General features: G+C 38.5%; 1 protein-coding gene across 1 annotated transcript in view; it reads right to left on the reverse strand.

Annotated features, from left to right (window-relative positions):
• Positions 1-16,954, reverse strand: part of unm_sa1614 (un-named sa1614) — a gene marked incomplete at both ends in the record, with an annotated part of 36,430 nt that extends 19,476 nt beyond the window's left edge. The window contains 22 exons of the mRNA XM_083892626.1: positions 4,546-4,819; positions 5,285-5,392; positions 5,481-5,548; positions 5,662-5,777; positions 6,403-6,488; positions 6,628-6,814; positions 7,812-7,903; positions 8,070-8,203; positions 9,751-9,923; positions 10,141-10,189; positions 11,182-11,269; positions 11,358-11,427; positions 11,507-11,604; positions 11,693-11,773; positions 12,067-12,142; positions 12,231-12,316; positions 13,299-13,428; positions 13,575-13,624; positions 13,727-13,801; positions 14,499-14,644; positions 14,752-14,824; positions 16,829-16,954. Coding sequence (XP_083748752.1) covers positions 4,546-4,819; positions 5,285-5,392; positions 5,481-5,548; positions 5,662-5,777; positions 6,403-6,488; positions 6,628-6,814; positions 7,812-7,903; positions 8,070-8,203; positions 9,751-9,923; positions 10,141-10,189; positions 11,182-11,269; positions 11,358-11,427; positions 11,507-11,604; positions 11,693-11,773; positions 12,067-12,142; positions 12,231-12,316; positions 13,299-13,428; positions 13,575-13,624; positions 13,727-13,801; positions 14,499-14,644; positions 14,752-14,824; positions 16,829-16,954 — 2,386 coding nt within the window. The remainder of the gene's footprint in view (positions 1-4,545; positions 4,820-5,284; positions 5,393-5,480; positions 5,549-5,661; positions 5,778-6,402; positions 6,489-6,627; positions 6,815-7,811; positions 7,904-8,069; positions 8,204-9,750; positions 9,924-10,140; positions 10,190-11,181; positions 11,270-11,357; positions 11,428-11,506; positions 11,605-11,692; positions 11,774-12,066; positions 12,143-12,230; positions 12,317-13,298; positions 13,429-13,574; positions 13,625-13,726; positions 13,802-14,498; positions 14,645-14,751; positions 14,825-16,828) is intronic.
• Between the last annotated feature and the right edge of the window lie 2,914 nt (positions 16,955-19,868).

Genomic DNA, 19,868 nt, shown 5'->3' on the forward strand with positions numbered 1-19,868 from the left:
ATAGTATGACCTTTTTGTCAAATTTTGGACCAACTTTTCTTTCAAAAAAATGGTCAGATTTTGGACGAAATAGAATAGTATGACATTGAGGTCGATGACATAGTATAGCATGACGTTTTGTCACGTTTTGGGCTAAAAAAAAGAATTTAAAAAAAATTATCAGATTTTGGACGACATAGTATAGTATGACGTTTTTGTCAAATTTTGGACCAAAATATTTTTGTTTAAAAATGGTCAGATTTTGGACGAAATAGTGTAGTATGACATTGAGGTTGATGACATAGTATAGTATGACGTTTTGGTCACGTTTTGGGCTAAAAAAAGAATTTTCAAAAAAATTATCAGATTTTGGACGACATAGTATAGTATGACGTTTTTGTCAAATTTTGGACCAAATTTTTTTTTCAAAAAAATGGTCAGATTTTGGACGAAATAGTGTAGTATGACATTGAGGTCAATGACATAGTATAGTATGACATTTTGTCACGTTTTGGGCTAAAAAAAAGAATTTCAAAAAAATGATCAGATTTTGGACGACATAGTATAGTATGACGTTTTTGTCAAATTTTGGACCAAATTGTTTTTTCAAAAGAATGGTCAGATTTTGGACAAAATAGTGTAGTATGACATTGAGGTCGATGACATAGTATAGTATGACGTTTTGTCACGTTTTGGGCTAAAAAAAAGAATTTCAAAAAAATGATCAGATTTTGGACGACATAGTATAGTATGACGTTTTTGTCAAATTTTGGACCAAAATATTTTTGTTTAAAAATGGTCAGATTTTGCTCAAAATAGTGTAGTATGACATTGAGGTTGATGACATAGTATAGTATGACGTTTTGGTCACGTGTTGGGCTAAAAAAAGAATTTTCAAAAAAATTATCAGATTTTGGACGACATAGTATAGTATGACCTTTTTGTCAAATTTTGGACCAACTTTTTTTTCAAAAGAATGGTCAGATTTTGGACAAAATAGTGTAGTATGACATTGAGGTCGATGACATAGTATAGTATGACGTTTTGTCACGTTTTGGGCTAAAAAAAAGAATTTCAAAAAAATTATCAGATTTTGGATGACATAGTATAGTATGACGTTTTTGTCAAATTTTGGACCAAATTTTTTTTTCAAAAAAATTGTCAGATTTTGGACGAAATAGTGTAGTATGACATTGAGGTCGATAACATAGTATAGTATGACGTTTTGTCACGTTTTGGGCTAAAAAAAGAATTTTCAAAAAAATTATCAGATTTTGGACGACATAGTATAGTATGACGTTTTTGTCACGTTTTGGGCTAAAAAAAGAATTTTCAAAAAAATTATCAGATTTTGGATGACATAGTATAGTATGACCTTTTTGTCAAATTTTGGACCAACTTTTTTTTCAAAAGAATGGTCAGATTTTGGACAAAATAGTGTAGTATGACATTGAGGTCGATGACATAGTATAGTATGACGTTTTGTCACGTTTTGGGCTAAAAAAAAGAATTTCAAAAAAATGATCAGATTTTGGACGACATAGTATAGTATGACGTTTTTGTCAAATTTTGGACCAAATTTTTTTTCAAAAAAATGGTCAGATTTTGGACGAAATAGAATAGTATGACATTGAGGTCGATGACATAGTATAGTATGACGTTTTGTCACGTTTTGGGCTAAAAAAAGAATTTTCAAAAAAATTATCAGATTTTGGAAGACATAGTATAGTATGACGTTTGTGTCAAATTTTGGACCAAATTTTTTTTTCAAAAAAATGGTCAGATTTTGGACGAAATAGTGTAAGTATGACATTGAGGTCGATGACATAGTATAGCATGACGTTTTGTCACGTTTTGGGCTAAAAAAAAAGAATTTCAAAAAAATTATCAGATTTTGGACGACATAGTATAGTATGACGTTTTTGTCAAATTTTGTACCAAAATATTTTTGTTTAAAAATGGTCAGATTTTGGACGAAATAGTGTAGTATGACATTGAGGTTGATGACATAGTATAGTATGACATTTTGTCACGTTTTGGGCTAAAAAAAGAATTTTCAAACAAATTATCAGATTTTGGACGACATAGTATAGTATGACGTTTTTGTCAAATTTTGGACCAAATTTTTTTTTCAAAAAAATGGTCAGATTTTGGACGAAATGATGTAGTATGACATTGAGGTCAATGACATAGTATAGTATGACGTTTTGTCACGTTTTGGGCTAAAAAAAAGAATTTTCAAAAAAATTATCAGATTTTGGATGACATAGTATAGTATGACCTTTTTGTCAAATTTTGGACCAACTTTTTTTTCAAAAGAATGGTCAGATTTTGGACAAAATAGTGTAGTATGACATTGAGGTCGATGACATAGTATAGTATGACGTTTTGTCACGTTTTGGGCTAAAAAAAAGAATTTCAAAAAAATTATCAGATTTTGGACGACATAGTATAGTATGACGTTTTTGTCAAATTTTGGACCAAATTTTTTTTCAAAAAAATGGTCAGATTTTGGCAGAATAGAATAGTATGACATTGAGGTCGATGACATAGTATAGTATGACGTTTTGTCACGTTTTGGGCTAAAAAAAGAATTTTCAAAAAAATTATCAGATTTTGGAAGACATAGTATAGTATGACGTTTGTGTCAAATTTTGGACCAAATTTTTTTTTCAAAAAAATGGTCAGATTTTGGACGAAATAGTGTAAGTATGACATTGAGGTCGATGACATAGTATAGCATGACGTTTTGTCACGTTTTGGGCTAAAAAAAAAGAATTTCAAAAAAATTATCAGATTTTGGACGACATAGTATAGTATGACGTTTTTGTCAAATTTTGTACCAAAATATTTTTGTTTAAAAATGGTCAGATTTTGGACGAAATAGTGTAGTATGACATTGAGGTCGATGACATAGTATAGCATGACGTTTTGTCACGTTTTGGGCTAAAAAAAGAATTTTCAAACAAATTATCAGATTTTGGACGACATAGTATAGTATGACGTTTTTGTCAAATTTTGGACCAAATTTTTTTTTCAAAAAAATGGTCAGATTTTGGACGAAATAGTGTAGTATGACATTGAGGTCAATGACATAGTATAGTATGACGTTTTGTCACGTTTTGGGCTAAAAAAAGAATTTTCAAAAAAATTATCAGATTTTGGACGACATAGTATAGTATTACTTTTTGGTCACATTTTGGGCTAAAAACAAATATCAAAAAAATGGTCAGATTTTGGATGAAATAGTGTAGTATGACATTGAGGTCGATGACATAGTATAGTATGACGTTTCTGTCAAATTTCTGACCAATTTTTCAAAGTGATTGTCAAATATTGGACAACATGGACGACACAGTATGGTACGAAGTTTTTGTCAAGTTTTGGACATCATCCTTGCAGAAAGGCACGAGTTCCAACCGGGGTTTGAACCCATTCACTCTGGTTGTCTTGCCACTACACCAAATGGTGGTCAAACTAACAGAGATGTTTTTGTCAACTTTAGGACGACAGTATATGACATTTTTGACATATTTGGGAAACAACATTTTTTTTTCAAAGAAATTGTCAATTTTAGGACAACATAGTATAGTATGACGTTTTTGTCAAATTTCTGACCAAGACTTTTATTTTTTTTTAATTGTCAAATTTTGGACGATATAGTTTAGTTTGATTTTTTTATCAAATTTTGAACCAAGACTTTTTTTTTCCAAAAAATTGTTAGATTTTGGACAAAATAGTGTTGTATGACATTGAGGTCGAAGACATAGTATAGTATTGAGTTTTTGTCAAATTTTGGACCAACATTTTTTTCAAAGAAATTGTCATATTTTGGACGAAATAGTGTAGTATGACATTGAAGTCGACGACATAGTATTGTATGACGTTTTGGTCACATTTTGGGCTAAAAACAAATATCAAAAAAATTGTCCGATTTTGGACGACATAGTATAGTATGACGTTTTTGTCAAATTTTGAACCAAAAAAAAAATTAATTGTCAAATGTTGTACAATAAACTATCTAAGACATTTTTGTCAAATTTTTGACGACTTAGTATATAGTATTATTTTTTTGTCAAATTTTGGTCGACATTGTATAGTATGACGTTTTTGTCAAATTTTGGTCGACATTGTATAGTATGACGTTTTTGTCAAATTCTGCACCAAAACTTTTTTTCCCAAAAAATTTCAAATTTTGGACGGCATAGTATCCTATGACTTTTTATTCAAATTCTGGGCATCATCCCTGCAGAAAAGCACTCATTCCAACCGGGGCTTGAAACCCATCAACCCAGGTCTTCTACCTTTAAAGACAAGCTCTCTGAACACTACACCAACCATTCAAAAAAATTGCCAAATTTTGGATGACATAGTATATTATGACTTTTTGTCAACATACTCAAGTATTACTTTATTGTAAAATTTTGGTCGACATACTAAACTTTAGTAAGTCTTCCAAAATTTCCCAAAAAAGTCTTTTAACTTTTAACAAACTAAGAAACAAAGTAACAAACTAACAAAGTATGACTTTCTGGTCAATTTTTTTTTTTAAGTTTCCGTTATCACCTTTGACCCTGGGTGGCAGCGGGGGCGCAGGAGAAGATGGAGGAGGTGGAGGTGGACTTGGAACGGAGCCAGAGGTGCGGCTGTGGAGGTCCATGGCCATGGCGAGCCTCCTGCCCACGCTGAGCAGACCTGCTCCTCCTGAGGCCCCAGAGGAGGGCGGAGTGATGGAGGAGGACATGGACTGGCTGAAGCTGAAGGGACGCGGGGCGAAGGAGAAGGAGGTGCAGGAAGATGAAGAGGAGGACAAAGTGCGCTCCTTCTTCACTGGGCCATTCTGAAATAGGAGGCAGAGAGGGGTTATTTTATTGGCTCGAGTCATCCATATTTAAATTAAAAAATAAAATTGTGTTATTCAATCATTATGCTATAAATGTTTTTTGTTCCATCCCATGACATAAAAACCAAACCCAGCACTTTTCACTTTATTATTCATGCTAAGATGACACAAAAACTACTGAACTGATTTCCACCAAACTCAGTGTAGGGCTGTGACATGGGAACATGGGAGTTTTTGTCTTGTTTAAACATTTTTCTACCTGAAAATGATGAGACACGGATCTTCATTCGACAACACTGAACAGTGTTGAACAGAAGTGGACAGCAAGTATGACTAACCACTGATCTCACCTCCCCATGCTGAATGCTAATACACACATAGCATACGTCATGTGAACAGCAAAGAAACTGCAGGTCTACTTTGATGCACATACATCTGTAGAGCTACAGTCGCCGTGGTTACCTTGTCTTCATACTCTTCGTCACTGTCGTAGAGATCGTCGTGACGGAGCCGCCACTCGTACTCCACGTGAACGTGATGGTCAAACTGGTCGGATTGGGCCTGCTGCAGCTGCACACACACACACACACACTTCATTACAATGACAATGACAGATCTGTGGCAATTCGATGTAACTGTGACCAGAACTATGACTCACCAGCACCTCACAGTGGTTGTGCTTCAGCTTGCGGCTTACGTCGATAGCAGTCTCTCCTAACTCATTCTCTGTTCACAAACACACACACACACACATAGAGCTAACATCACAAAATCCTGATTTTCATAATGCAGATTTTAGTTGTCGTAACATTATGACTGTGACTGTGTGTGACTATTACTGATGTGTGTGTTGGCTCTGGCTCTCAGCAGCAGCTTCACACAGTCGACCTTGTTGTGCAGACAGCTGTAGTGCAGTGCTGTGTTCCCTGATGATGTCTGAACGTCAACATTGGCGCTATAAGAAGAAGAAGAGAAAAAAAAAGAAAAAAAAACATACACAGGTAATTGCACAAGTGTACACATTAAAGGACTCATATTATACCCTATTTCTCCAAGTTAACCTAGTTGCCTGGTGTCCTGATAAACATGTCTGTGACATGCTTTGGTCAAAAGCACCACAGCAGTTCAATCACCCTGCCAAAACAGCCCTGTTCAGAACACTCGGTTTTGAGTGCCTGTCTCTTTAAATGCAAATGAGACACAGGAAACTACGTCAGCATCACTGAGACTTTGGCAGCTAACAGCCGTTAGCATTTGGTAAAGCCATAATTTGCAGACTCGAGCTGGCATATTGCCGTCATAGGCTCTGAGGCTGGAAGTTTGTGTAGAACTCTGTGCTGCGCTGTGCAGCCAGAAATAGAACACTTCACGGACTTCCGCTCTTCCGGATACTATTGCCCTCGCCTGCACATTCGCGTTTGCTTTAGGGACAATTCCAGGAATATATCAGTCTGACGTCAGATACCCTGCGGAAGTCAACATTGCGTGTTTTATCTCCTGTACTTAGACTGAGGTGGACCCCACATTTACACTTTAACTAGTAAAACCTCGTCAGATCAGGATCTGTGAAAAACACTGACCAGTTTAGAGCCAAAAAGTCCAGGATGTGCAGTGATGTTCTGTCGGCCAAAAGGACGGCAAGATGGAGCGCACTCTCCCCCTTCTCCTGTTGACATGGAAACACAGCGTTGTCAGGTTTACTATACTTTTTATATACACATGTTTAAAAAAAAAAAAAATGTATAGATTTTATATAATATCATGTACAAAGTAATCAGCCACTCACATGTGTCATGTTTACATACCTGTATGTGTGAGTGCAGTGGCTGGGTCAGGTCTGTCCTCTGAGCATACAGCTGGATCAGACTGTAGATGTTGCAGTTCTTGGTCGCCTCCTGTAGGCCGGCTCGCAGCGCTGCAGCAGAGCTGTGGCTCCGCCTCGCAAAATGAACGTTCTGATATTTCAACAGGATGTAGTCCTTCCGCTCTGCCCTGCAGAGTGCAAGTATATATACAGTGTTTAATTTAAAATAGTGTCACTTGACATGGCGTGTGTGTGTGTGTGTGTGTGTGTGTGTGTGTGTGTGTGTGTGTGTGTGTGTGTGTGTGTGTGTGTGTGTGTGTGTGTGTTCTTGTACTTGCAGCATACTGAGGACCAGTGAGGGTTTTAAACCAACAAAGTGAGGTCATTTTTACGGAGTGAGGACATTTTGGCTGGTCCTCACTTTGTTTTCATTGAAATCACTTCCTTAGGTTGCTATAACATGCTATACTCAATTTGTCAAAAATTTTAATTTTGGACGACTTTTTCTCAAATTTTGGACCATAATTTTTATTTTCAAATTTTGGACCAAATTTTTTATTTTCAATTTTGGACCAAATTTTTTTTTCAAATTTTGGACCAAAAATTGTGTGTCCAATTTTTTTTTCAAATATTGGGTCAAATTTTTTTTAAGTTTTGGGTCAAATTTAATTCAAATTTTGAGTCATTTTTTTCAAATGTTGGGGCAATTTTTTTTCAAAATTTGGGTCAAATTTTTTTTTAAATTTTGGGTCAATTTTTTTTTCAAATTTTGGGTCAAATTTTTTTTTCAAATTTTGGAAGACATAGTATAGTATGACGTTTTTGTCAAATTTTGGACCAAATTTTTTTTGTCAAATTATTTTTTAAATTTTGGTCGACATAGTATAGTATGACGTTTTTGTAAAATGTTGGACCAAAAATTTAAAAAATAAAATAAAGTTGAAAAAGTTTTCCAGCCCTTTTTCCTCTGGGGCTCCACCTGCAGACATTTTATGGTACTGCAACCAGTAGTTCTTTGTAGATGTTATTCATGAAGTAGATATTTGTAATTGTGTTGATTTATAAAGTGGAAATGCTGGTCCTCAGTATGCAGCAAGTACAAGAATGTGTGTGTGTGTGTGTGTGTGTGTGTGTGTGTGTGTGTGTGTGTGTGTGTGTGTGTGTGTGTGTGTGTGTTGCACTTACATGTGACTGTCTTGGGATGGCTTCAGCGAAGGACTCAGAAGATTTGCCTCCAGTATATCATTAAAACCACAGTTACCAACATTCCTGGCCAACTGGGAGAAAGAATGAATGATGACAACAAATGAAATGTTCTTCTTATCTGCAGCTGACTCTCAGAATACTATTTCTAACTAGTTCTCAGAAAACAAACATTTACACAATACCGCACAAACCTACAGCTCATTACAGGACAGACGCTAGTTAACAAGTCTGACCTACCAACAGGTCTGAGGTGCCCAGACTGTCCAGACTTAAAGACTTGATCCTGGAGACATGGACCCCCATCTCTCGGTGGATACCTGAGCACTCGATACAGGTCAGGATACCCAGGTTGGTGGAGAGCCATCCAGGATCTGCAGGCAGAGAGGAGGAGAGAGTTTATTGAGCAAAAAGTAAAAACTGTAAATGCTTTTCATCATAGACGTTGCTTGAAAGAACTCAATCAAAGCTGCTGTAGGCTGGATTTTCTTTGACATTACAACAATTCCATAATAATCTACCAGCAAAATGAAAATCAAGTGATAGGAGAGAAAAGTACACTTCTGATTCACCATTGATTTAGAGATATAAAGTCGCATTTCCACTGCATATAGAATAGAATAGAATCTTTATTTGTCATTTGCAACAAAGCTCGCCTCGCCTCTACAGGTTTGGTTGTGTTTCCAATACACTACAGTTCCTCCTCAACATGGAAGAACGATATGCACGGCTGCATGAAACTGCCGTGACTTTGTTTTACACGCGACACACACACACACACACAACGAGTGACGAGCCGTTGTTTTCAGTCTAACTGAATCATTAGAATAAGTTCATTAAAAAAAAAGATTTGTTCAGTACTTCCTCCGTGACCGGAGCACAGACTCCGTCTGACACAGTCACTAGATACACCAGACTCCTCTGTTAAATATTGAGATTTAAGACATTCCCCTGGAAATTGTTGGAGATTAACACACGTTTTCAGGATTTTTAAGACTTTTAAACTGATCTACGGTTTGACATAGTTCGGCTTGGTCGGACGACGCGCTCATGACTCTTTCTGTGACGACACTCTGACCGATCAGTGGAAAACGGCAGTCTGAAGACATCACACATAGTATCGCCTCAGCTCGATTGGAACCTCGCCAGATTAGGTACTAAAAAAAAGTACCAGGTGCAAGGTACTATCGCTAATGGAAATGCAAAATGACCGAGGCGAGTCGAGTCGTCCCAGTACATTAGTATTTTCATAACCTGTGTATAAAGGTTCATCACTGGCTGTAGTCGCCTCACTCATCACTGTGAACTGTATGCTAATGCTTCCATGTCTTCCCTGTCTGTAAGACGCTACACACACTGGATGACTCTGGTCTATAAGGCTCTTCTTGGCTTGGTCCCTGTTTATTTAAGCACTTTTCTTCAGAGAACCAGAAGCCACTACGCCTTGCGTTCAAATGACATTTTGCACTTGTCTGCTCCACGTGTTCGGACCGAGATGGGGAAAAAAGCTTTCAGTTTCTCTGCCCCTGCTGCTTGGAATACTCTCCAAACTGAACATAAAATGCCGGCTTTTATTTCATTAGGAGCTTTCCGCTCCATCTTAAAAGACAGACAACAGAAATCCTTTGAACAGTGTCTATGTTCTTAAATCGTTACTGTGATCACAACTGCACTTTATGTTTATCTAGTTGCAATTTTATATTTCAATGTTTTGTTTTGTAAATGTTGCATTTCCTGCTTCTTATTTAACTTTTGATGTGTGCTGCTGCCTTTCTTGGCCAGGTCACCCTTGTGAAAGAGATCTTGATCTCAATGGGTCTTTTATCTGGTTAAATAAAGGTTAAATAAAAAAAATTAAAAAAAACTCCACAAAAATCCCTGCATTGATTGATTGATTGATTGATTGATTGACAGAGGATACCTGGAGCTCCACAGTCACAGCAGACGTTGTTTCCTGGCATCCTCCTGACGTCATCAGTGATGGCCCGGGTCAGATCCTCCACACTGCTCTCCCCGACTCGCCCCCCTCTCCTGCTCCCATCCAGAGCCATGTTCAGAGCCTCCTGCTTACTGTTACTGAGCACCGAGATCCAGCTGAACAACCAGAACAAAACATCTTTACAGTTTTAGATTTCAGTACAATGCGATATGCCTGTGTGTGTGTGTGTGTGTGTGTGTGTGTGTGTGTGTGTGTGTGTGTGTGTGTGTGTGTGTGTGTGTGGGTATGTCTGGGTGTGTGTGTGTGTGTGTGTGTGTGTGTGTGTGTGTGTGTGTGTGTGTGTGTGTGTGTGTGTGTGTGTGTCTCACTCACGCCACACACTCAGGGTCATCTTCAGCCAAGAAGTGGTACGTCCGATTATCTGGCGGACAAAGTGGTAAAGTTAAGCCTCGGCTGAGGATACATTGAGAAACAATATGAAGTGTGTGTGTGTGTGTGTGTGTGTGTGTGTGTGTGTGTGTGTGCGTGTGTGTGTGTGTGTGTGTGTGTGTGTGTGTGTGTGTGTGTGTGTGTGTGTGTGTGTGTTCTTGTACTTGTGGCATACTGAGGACCACTGAGGGTTTTTAACCAACAAAGTGAGGTCATTTTTACGGAGTGAGGACATTTTGGCCGTCCTCACTTTGTTTTCATTGAAATCACTTCCTTTTGTGATTGTGGTTGCTACAACATGCTATACTCAATTTGTAAAAAAAAAAAAAAAATTGGACACCATAGTATAGTATGACTTTTATGTCAAATTTTGGACAAAATTTTTTTTCCAAATTTTGGTCGACATAGTATAGTATGATGTTTTTGTCAAATTTTGGACCAAAAATTTTGGGTACAATTTTTGTTTTCAAATATTGGGTAAAAAAATTTTTTTTAACTTTGGGTAAAAAACATTTTTTTTAATTTTGGGAAAAACATATTTTTCAAATTTTGGTCGACATAGTATAGTATGACGTTTTTGTCAATTTTGGACCAAAAATTTTGGGTAAATTTTTTTTTTCAAATTTTGGACGACAGTATAGTATGAAATTTTGGTCAAATTTTGGTCAAATTTTTTTTTTTTAATTTTGGTTGACATAGTATGATGTTTTTGTCAAATTTTGGACCAAAAATTACAACAACAACAAAAAAAATCGAAAAAGGTTTCCAGCCCTTTTTGCTCTGGGGCTCCACCTGCAGACATTTTATGGTACTGCAACCAGTAGTTCTTTGTCGATGTCATTCATGAAGTAGATATTTGTAATTGTGTTGATTTATAAAGTGGAAATGCTGGTCCTCAGTATGCAGCAAGTACAAGAATGTGTATGTGTGTGTGTGTGTGTGTGTGTGTGTGTGTGTGTGTGTGTGTGTGTGTGTGTGTCCTACGAGAGATAAGATCGAAGCATTTCTTGTCCTCCACACTGGGCTTCACTTGGCAGGTGAGCAGGTTCAGTCTGGTGGGAGGTTTGTTTGGCTGAAAGAGACACAAAAGAAGGGAGGGGCTATAAATAATGCTGGGAAATTTGATTACATTTCTTGAAACCCTTCAAAGACGAACTCACAGTAGCATGTGCAATGGTCAGGTAACAGTTGTGGACTGTGCACTTCCTTTTCTGCCACATTTTCCTCAACCTAAACCACAGAAAGACATGTTTCAGTCGCTCCGACATGGATTATATTTGTTTGTTATGTGTGTTTTTGTTCCTTTTACCCATCACTCTTCTTATAAAGGAGTCCTGATCTCTCTGTTCCATACTGTTTGTCCCCCAGCAGCTGGTGCATACTGTACACCGGCTTAGGTAGAGAGTCCTACACACACACACACACACACACCTTCATGACCTAATGAACAGTATGTTATAATATTGGTTATTATCAGTGTCTGTGTGTGTCTGACCTGTTCAGTGTGGACGACCGGCCTCAGCTGATCTCTGAGAACACACAGCTGTTTCTTCTCCTCCTCATGACGCTGCTTCACCTGCACACACACACATCACAGTTGGCCTGGAGACTTTACCTGAACATCATCAAATGCAGCTTCACTAATCCAGGTTAAAAAGCAGTAATCAGGCTCATATGGTCCCATTAATTCTGATCCAGGTCATTTTGTGTGTGATTCAATGTGTGCTTTATGTGAACAAAAAACAAACAAAAAACAGGTAACACTTCAAGTTGCATATTAGCACTTTTCTGACTGGTTATTGATCTTTTACATCTTCTATAAAATCAAAACAACAACAGACAAATGGTATTTGGTAGTTGTTGTGGTACCGTGGTCAGGACTCCTTGCAGCTCCTCCATGTACTGCTTCAGCCTCTGAGTGGTGGAAACACACTCCTGCAGGAAACTTTCACACACACCCACATATACAGTAAATGCAACTACCTCTTTTTGCTACTTGTGTGTAGCTAGTGTGTGTGTGTGCACATCCTTACTTGTTGTGGCTGTGGTAGTGTTTGATGAGGTTCTGCAGCAGGTCAACTCCTCTCTTTGTCTTTATCTCATTCACCTTAATCAGATACTGGGAGACAAAAGGCAGGAGCGAGTGTTATAAGGAAAGGAGGGAGCTGCACATTTTAGTAAGTGATGGATGTAGAGCTGGTGAGAAGCAGCAGGAGGGAAGATTAAAAGGTAGGTGAAGGATGGAAGATATGAGGAGAAAAGAGTATAGGAGGAGCAGAACGAGCAGGAGAAATAAGTAAACAAAGAAAAAGTCAATGTGTTTCCTTTATTTCACCTAATTTCCAGATTACGCAAGGATCAATGAAACAACAAAGAAGACAACTAGGATGTTGCCCAAGGTGGAAATCATTGATTGGGAGGAGGACTTGTGTTGCTACATCAATATTACTTTCTATTACTAAATGGAGCCAGAGCAAACTTCTTTATTTTGGGTGCTCTAAAACTCTGAGGTAGTGTGGACAGTAGACATATTAAATACAGGGTATCCGCGGGGTCTTAAAAAGTAAAAATTTGAATTTAAGGCCTTAAAATGTCTTAAATTCTCCTAAAATCTCATAAAAGGTCTTAAATACAATTTTGAAAGGTCTTAAAAATCCATTATCGTTACTTTTATTTAAAACATTCATAAACTTTGGTCTCGCTTTGAAATTTTTGAGGACGAGATAACATAACTACAACACGGAACTAAAGTAGGTCACCTGTGCAGCCCGGTGAGAATTTATCGAGCTCCACGAGCTAGTGTGGTGTGCGCGCGCCGCAGTGTGTTACAGCTTAGCATAGCATAGCAGAGAAAACTCAATGAAAGCCCACAGCTAAGCCGAATTGCAAGTACACAACAATTTGTGGCTCCAATTTTCCTTCATGTCTTTTGTACTTTTTTGCCAGTACGGATTTGAAATGGGTCTTAAATTGTATTCATTACGGTCTTAAAAAAGTCTTGAAAAGTCTTAAATGTGGCTTCTTCAAACCTGCAGAGACCCTGTAAATAATGTGGATGTGTGTGTTTTGCGTGGGGGTCACAATGGAGGGTGGCGACTAACCTCACACATGCTCAACTGGAAGGAGCGTCTCTCCTTCTCCAGCTCCTCTGCGATCTCCCCGCCGCTCACCTCGGTCCTGACCATCCCATACTGACGGGCCAACTCCCTCTTCTCCTTTTCCACCTGCTTACTGCAAACACACACACACACACACACACACACACAGGTAGTGTGAATACTGCCGATTAAAAAAAATGAAGAACATGAGATTCAGAAAATCTGGACTTGCGACAAATCATCAACAGTCACCCTGAGCCGTGTTTCACCACCACTCACAATCTGCTCTCATAGTCCCTCCACGCTCGGTCAAAAGGCTTCTTCAGATCCTACAGAGACAAAGACAATGAAAAAAAGTCCCGCCCTGAGGCCACATATGAACACAAACATGTGATAAGGAAACAACAAATACAGATATATATAATGCTCACCCCCTTCACTTCCCTCAGGTCTCCTTTAACCAGAGAGTCCAAGAAGAAGTTGATGTTGTAGAGCATGCTCTTCAGCTGCACAGTACACCAATACAAGAGAATATTGTCATTGTACAAGGCAACGAAACACACTGACAAATAAATATGAGCTATACCAATAATAAGAAAGTCACCAATAGTGACATAGTAAACTTTAGTAGTAAATAATATTCCTTAAGAGGTTTGCAAATTTTTTCAACGGATCCTTGTTCAGGGCGATGCCCACTATTATTGTGTAAAATTTCAAGTAATTCCGAGATACTTTTTTTTTTTTTTTGAAGAACGTGAGCTCACTGTCAAAGTGCATCAGGGAAAATGGATCATTTCCTGAATTTCAAAAATTCATTAAAATTATTCCTTAAGCGGTTTGTAAATGTTTTCAACAGATCCTTGTTCAGGGTGAAGCTGACTATTATTATGTACAATTTCAAATCATCCGAGATACTTTTTTTTTTTTTGAAGAACGTGAGCTCACAGTCAAAGTGCATCAGGGCAAATGGATGATTTCCTGAATTTCAAAAAATCATTAAAATGACTCCTTAAGAGGTTTGCGGATATTTTCAACGGATCCTTGTTCAGGGCGATGCCGACTATTCTTTTGGAAAATCCAATAATGGAGATAAAGATTTAATGCTCAGTCAGATGCATTATGTGAAAAATAAAGTTATCTTTATGAATACATGTGAGGTACGGGTCTAAAGTCGGTGTGTAATGTCGTGTAGCCACCACTTACCAGGTTCTTCATGGGAGCGACGAGCTCTTTAGAAAAATCTGCAAAGCGATAGAAAGCAGAGCCAACCTCTGTCTCTCCGTTTGAGTGACAGTTTACCGACAGCTTCTCCATGGAACTGATGTACTGCTCCAGGTGAGACACGTGGTCTGACAGAGAGAAACAGTGTTAGTGATACAGTGATACAGTATGTGTGTGTGTGTGTGTGTGTGTGTGTGTGTGTGTGTGTGTGTGTGTGTGTGTGTGTGTACAGTACCTTGTCCTGATGTGTATTTGGCTTTAGCAGCTTTCTTCATCTTGTGTAACACCAGCCGATCACTGTCCAGAGCCTAAACACACACACACAGTCGTTCTTTGAGTATTGGTTCACATATTGGTCACATCTGCTGAATTTCTGTATGTGTGTTGACCTTTAATAGGCTTTTTTTCAGAGTTAAGGCCTGGTTTTAGTGTTAGGTTTAGAATTGGGTAATATGACAATAGCTTGGTCATGACAGAGAACTCGCGAGAGCATTACGAGGAGCCTGAAACCAGCGGTGGTTACAGGTTGTTGAAATTGAGGAAGCTCATTTCAGGTCCAGTTATTTATACATCAATTCTAACCTAGAGCAGCTGAGCTTCCACTGGTTTTATCAGATCAGACGATCTGTGACAAACTGATTCTGATCAAACTCGACGTATAGTTATCACGTTTTAATGCACATTTTCTAATGAAATGTAAACATTTTTGATGACATTTTTGAGGAAGCACAGCTTCCCTTACTGAGTGTTTTTTTTTTTTTAAATTTGATTTTGTTATTGATTAAGTCTATCATTTTGGATTTGGTTGGTTACAAATGCACTGACCCACACACATGATCCAGTCATATCAGATGTCTCTCTTTGATTTATCTGTGCAAAACGTGTTTAGATCGTCACAAACACAAGATGTACGACTTTGTCTTTCAGCGTTTGAGCAAACATGTTTTCCTAGAAAAGTTATTTGCAACTGTCCACTGTGTGTGTGTGTGTGTGTGTGTGTGTGCGTGCGTGCGTGCGTGCGTGCGTGCGTGCGTGTGTGTGTGTGTGTGTGCTCATTAACAATCATCCGTAGTCCTTCTCATTAACAGGAACAACAACAATAAATGCTAATGGGGATTAATCTGTCGCCATGGTAACATACGCCAACTCTGTTGGGAGTAAAATAAAAAAGGGGGGGGGGGGGCAGTGTGTCTGTTAAGTCTTCAGGTCAGTGACTCCATGCATGTGTGTGTGTGTGTATTAGGGGTGATGGTGGTGGTGGTGGTGGCGGGGGGAGTTGATCTGCTGCCAGCTGCTTAAAAGAAACATTCTAAGAATCAGGCACATTTATCCTTGTAAACAGATCATATTATTCACAAGAGAATAGAAACCACAGACCTGCCACAACAACAAATGAACAGGTCAGTGGATTTGATGTTGTGATGGAGCGATGTATGTCTTTACATGTGCTGCATCATTTAAAAGTTGTTATCACCATCAAGGATGGCTCTCTTGGTGGTGATAATATACAGTACCAGCATTTAGTATATGAACATTTCCAATGAAGCAACGCCCATATATCCGGCGATGATAAGAAGACGCACTGTTGCTGCATCCAGACACCTCTGAAGGAGAGGACGCGTTCTGGAGACACATATAATGACCTGATTCACTGGAGAGTTTGTATTCTGAAGACGTATCAGGTGCAGCCCATTTATACAGTAAGCCTGAAGTATGTTTTTCAAGGTGTAACTCCAACTCTGTTTAACCAAAGCTGTTTTTGGCAGCGGCGCTGTTGCGATGTTAGCGCCATCGGTCGTACCGGTTCGTGGATACTACTCAAACAAAAAAAACTCCATGGAGCGATTGCCAGGCTGAGTCTAATCTCTCTTGGCCCTGAACGGCATGTGATTGCTGCGTTCACACAAGGGTTAGAAAAGAGAAACGACTCCGGTTTCCGGAACAACAAACTCGCACTGTTGCTTTAAATTTAGCATCTCTGTGAAATGAATCCCAATATTTGCCTAAGAGCAATTAATGGGGGAAAAAATGCATATTTTCTATTTTGATATGTTTGTTAAACATTCTGTGATACAATATAATGACAGCAAGAGAGAGAGAGAGGAGAGTTGTGGGGCCCCAGCATTTAATTTTTGCCCCCCAGGAAGTTTAGTCCGCCCCTGACTCTGAGGACAGAAGAGACAATCACCTGACACAATAGTGTCTGTGCGTGTCATTCATCAGGAAACATGATGAGTCATGGCTTCTGGAAGCTGAATGAGTGACTTGAGTCCAGCAGCAGCAGCAGCAGCAGCAGACTGTGGGATACTGACCTCCTCCAGCAGGGAGACGGTGTTCCTGCAGCTCATCATCTTGGAGGTGAAGGATGAGGTGGTGGGGGAGCTCCAGTCCTCCTGGACCTCCTGCACGAACTCTGACACCGACACACACTCTGGCATGGTGCCAGGACAGACCGACCGGGACTGACCGTAATAACCCAAATCCACACAAAAGAAACTGGGCGAGACACAGAGGCAATTATTATATAAAAAAAAAATATATATAAAAATATATAGATTAAAATGCTTTAAAAATGCACCGTGCAGTTATGTGGGGAAAACAATCCCATTATCATCATCATCATCATCGAGTCCCCAATACGATTAAAGCATGTAGAGCCTGATATAAGCGGTAATTAAAGAGCGGATATGCGGTCAGTGTCAGTGACTTCACCGCAGCATCGATCCCAGTTTCTCCAGACAAAAGATGATAAAATCCAGCAGGAAATTAAAGCTCACGAGCCTCCACAGGAAAGAAGAATAGAAAAAAAATAAAGCTCCAATATGAAAGAATAACGTGTCCAAACTAACGAGTCTCTCTCCGGCGGATAATCTTCATTCAGCCCGGGTCTGTGTGTGTGTGTGTGTGTGTGTGTGTGTGTGTGAAGCAGCTCACAAAGAGCACAGGAGGCGAGCGGAGAACCGGAGCCCGGAGCCCAGAGCACCGGCACCGGCTTCAGATGAGAGGATAGACCCGGTGTCTGCTCTGCGCTGGTCTGTTCTCTGCTTCATGTCTTTTTTTCACCCTCTCACCATCAGCTGTGTCTTTTCTGTTCCCCTGATTTTTTTTTTCTTCTTCTTCTTCAATCAAACCGCATGGACAGGCGCGTTCACGGCACACGGCGGCGGAGCCCTCCTGCTGCGGCGGCGCGCACTGCTGACCGAGCACACACAAGTGTACGCACACATACACGGAGAAGAAAGAAAGAAAATAAGCTGCTAAACAATTCTACATTCAAAATACAGTTAAAATGATGTCATTTGTTTTTCACATATTTACATTTTTTTTTTTTTTTTTTTTTTTTTTTTACAAAAGCAGATCACCAAACTCTAAATCCACCCTCAGAAGAACATGAAACGTGTTTATTTTCAACAACTGTTAAATTCAAATTTGACTCCAGGGCTTAATACCAACCTTTTTTTTTTTGAGAACAAGGACCAGGCAGTAGTTGTCATATTTCTGGTGGACTGAAGGGGGAGAGGGGGCGCTGTAGAGCTGACAGTAATCTGTCAGGATACAAAGCATCTTAAAAAGCATAATTCAACCTTCAACTACTGTACAAAACACAGTGAAATCAGTTCTTAACTCATCAATAATGTGAGTCCACAGCCTGTCTGTGGCTATATGTGTGTCACACTGAGCCTTGTGCTGGTTTGGTGCTTTTAAATAAATAACTATAAATTCCCTTGTGGCTTTAACGGCCTGATTTGACGCAGCTCAAGGCGTGTGTGTGTGTGTGTGTAGCAGTCTCCTGCCATACTTCGTGGAAAAAGTCAGAGAATTGCCAAAGATTAGAGGGTCATCATCATCATCATCATCATCTGGGAAACATGACTGCTGCACAAAACTGAATTTCTCTGGTGATAAATGACTTGACTAATAGACATTCCTGACTCCAAAAGAAAGACAAACTCTCCATATCTTTGCTTTAAGCTGAAGCGTGACCTGTTCCTCAGACATCACTTCCCCTCTCGACTCTGACCTAAGAGGCCAACACAGTTCTGAATCTAACAAACCAACATCGACAGAGGAAACAATCAGAGCACGTTTGTGTAAACAAACCATTCCGACTTCCCGTTGTAAGCTGTAAGCGTAAGTGTCCTGACTCACTCCTATAGCGATCACATTATCTAAAGAAGAAAAATGCAGTTATTTGGGATCAACTGTCCACAGATTTACACAAATACCTTTACATTTATGAAGAACTTAAGTCGTCGGTGTGTGATTTTGTTCACGTTGGCCCTAATTTTAATGTCTTTAATTTTCACCATCTGTATAAACACAAAAGTTTATGATCGGATCGGAAGAAAATATTATAATATTTTGTGACTTTTGCACAATTATTGCTACTTTATATCACTGCTAAAAATGTGATATAAAATAAATCCTAACTTTGACTCAACAACACATAAGACGACAAAAAAAAATGCATGTTTAAAGCCTGAATATGTGCCCTATAAACACACACCCCCAGGATGTCCATATAAGGACGAAAAGGTAAGTTTCAGAAGTGAAGTCTACTGCTGAGCAGTTTAATGGTATAAATACCTTTTGTTTACATGTTGTTGATGTATTTACTTACACAGACATTGAAACATTCATCACCATTTTCTTCCATCAGTGCAAAATATGCTTCTTTATTTTTCTTCTTTAACTTAGTGGCTTTCAACGTAAAAACAACTTCATCGAGACAATTGAGCTTGTACACAATAGTACACAAAAGTGCTGATTTATCACATCATGTGACGTAAAAAAGAAAATCTCCAATATAACTATACAGTTTTACGGTCTAATAACATTTCAATTACATATTTATTATATATGATATGCTTATGAGTTAAGCCTGAATTTGTAGGTGTCCAGTGATTTATTTTTCTGGTCGTGAATGAACCTGAAAGTAACACAGATCCTGGATTATTTGGTGGCTGATAAGTGCGACACAAGACTACTAAAGTGTGAAACACAGTTTAACGATTTACATTCAGGAAAAATTAAAATAATAATTAAAAAAAATGCATTTCACAGTCCAAATTTACAAGATTTGAAACGCTCAGAGGTGGAAAGTAATGAATTATATTTACTCATGTAATTGAGTAGTAGTAGTAGATTTTTTTAAATTTTGCAATTTTACTTTTACTTCAGTATGTTTTTTTTTTCTTTAAGTTTTTTAAATCACATCAGTTACTGTGTAAAAATAAAATGATGGGCTGAGTTTAAAAAAATAAAAATTCACACATCGGAACTGGTGAATTGGCGCTAATTAAAGTGAGAAAGTTAAAGCATCTGTGACCTTTGACCCATGTTGACTGATAC

The sequence above is a fragment of the Microchirus variegatus genome, assembly GCF_963457635.1.
Source record: "Microchirus variegatus genome assembly, chromosome: 7".
Lineage (NCBI taxonomy): Eukaryota > Metazoa > Chordata > Actinopteri > Pleuronectiformes > Soleidae > Microchirus > Microchirus variegatus.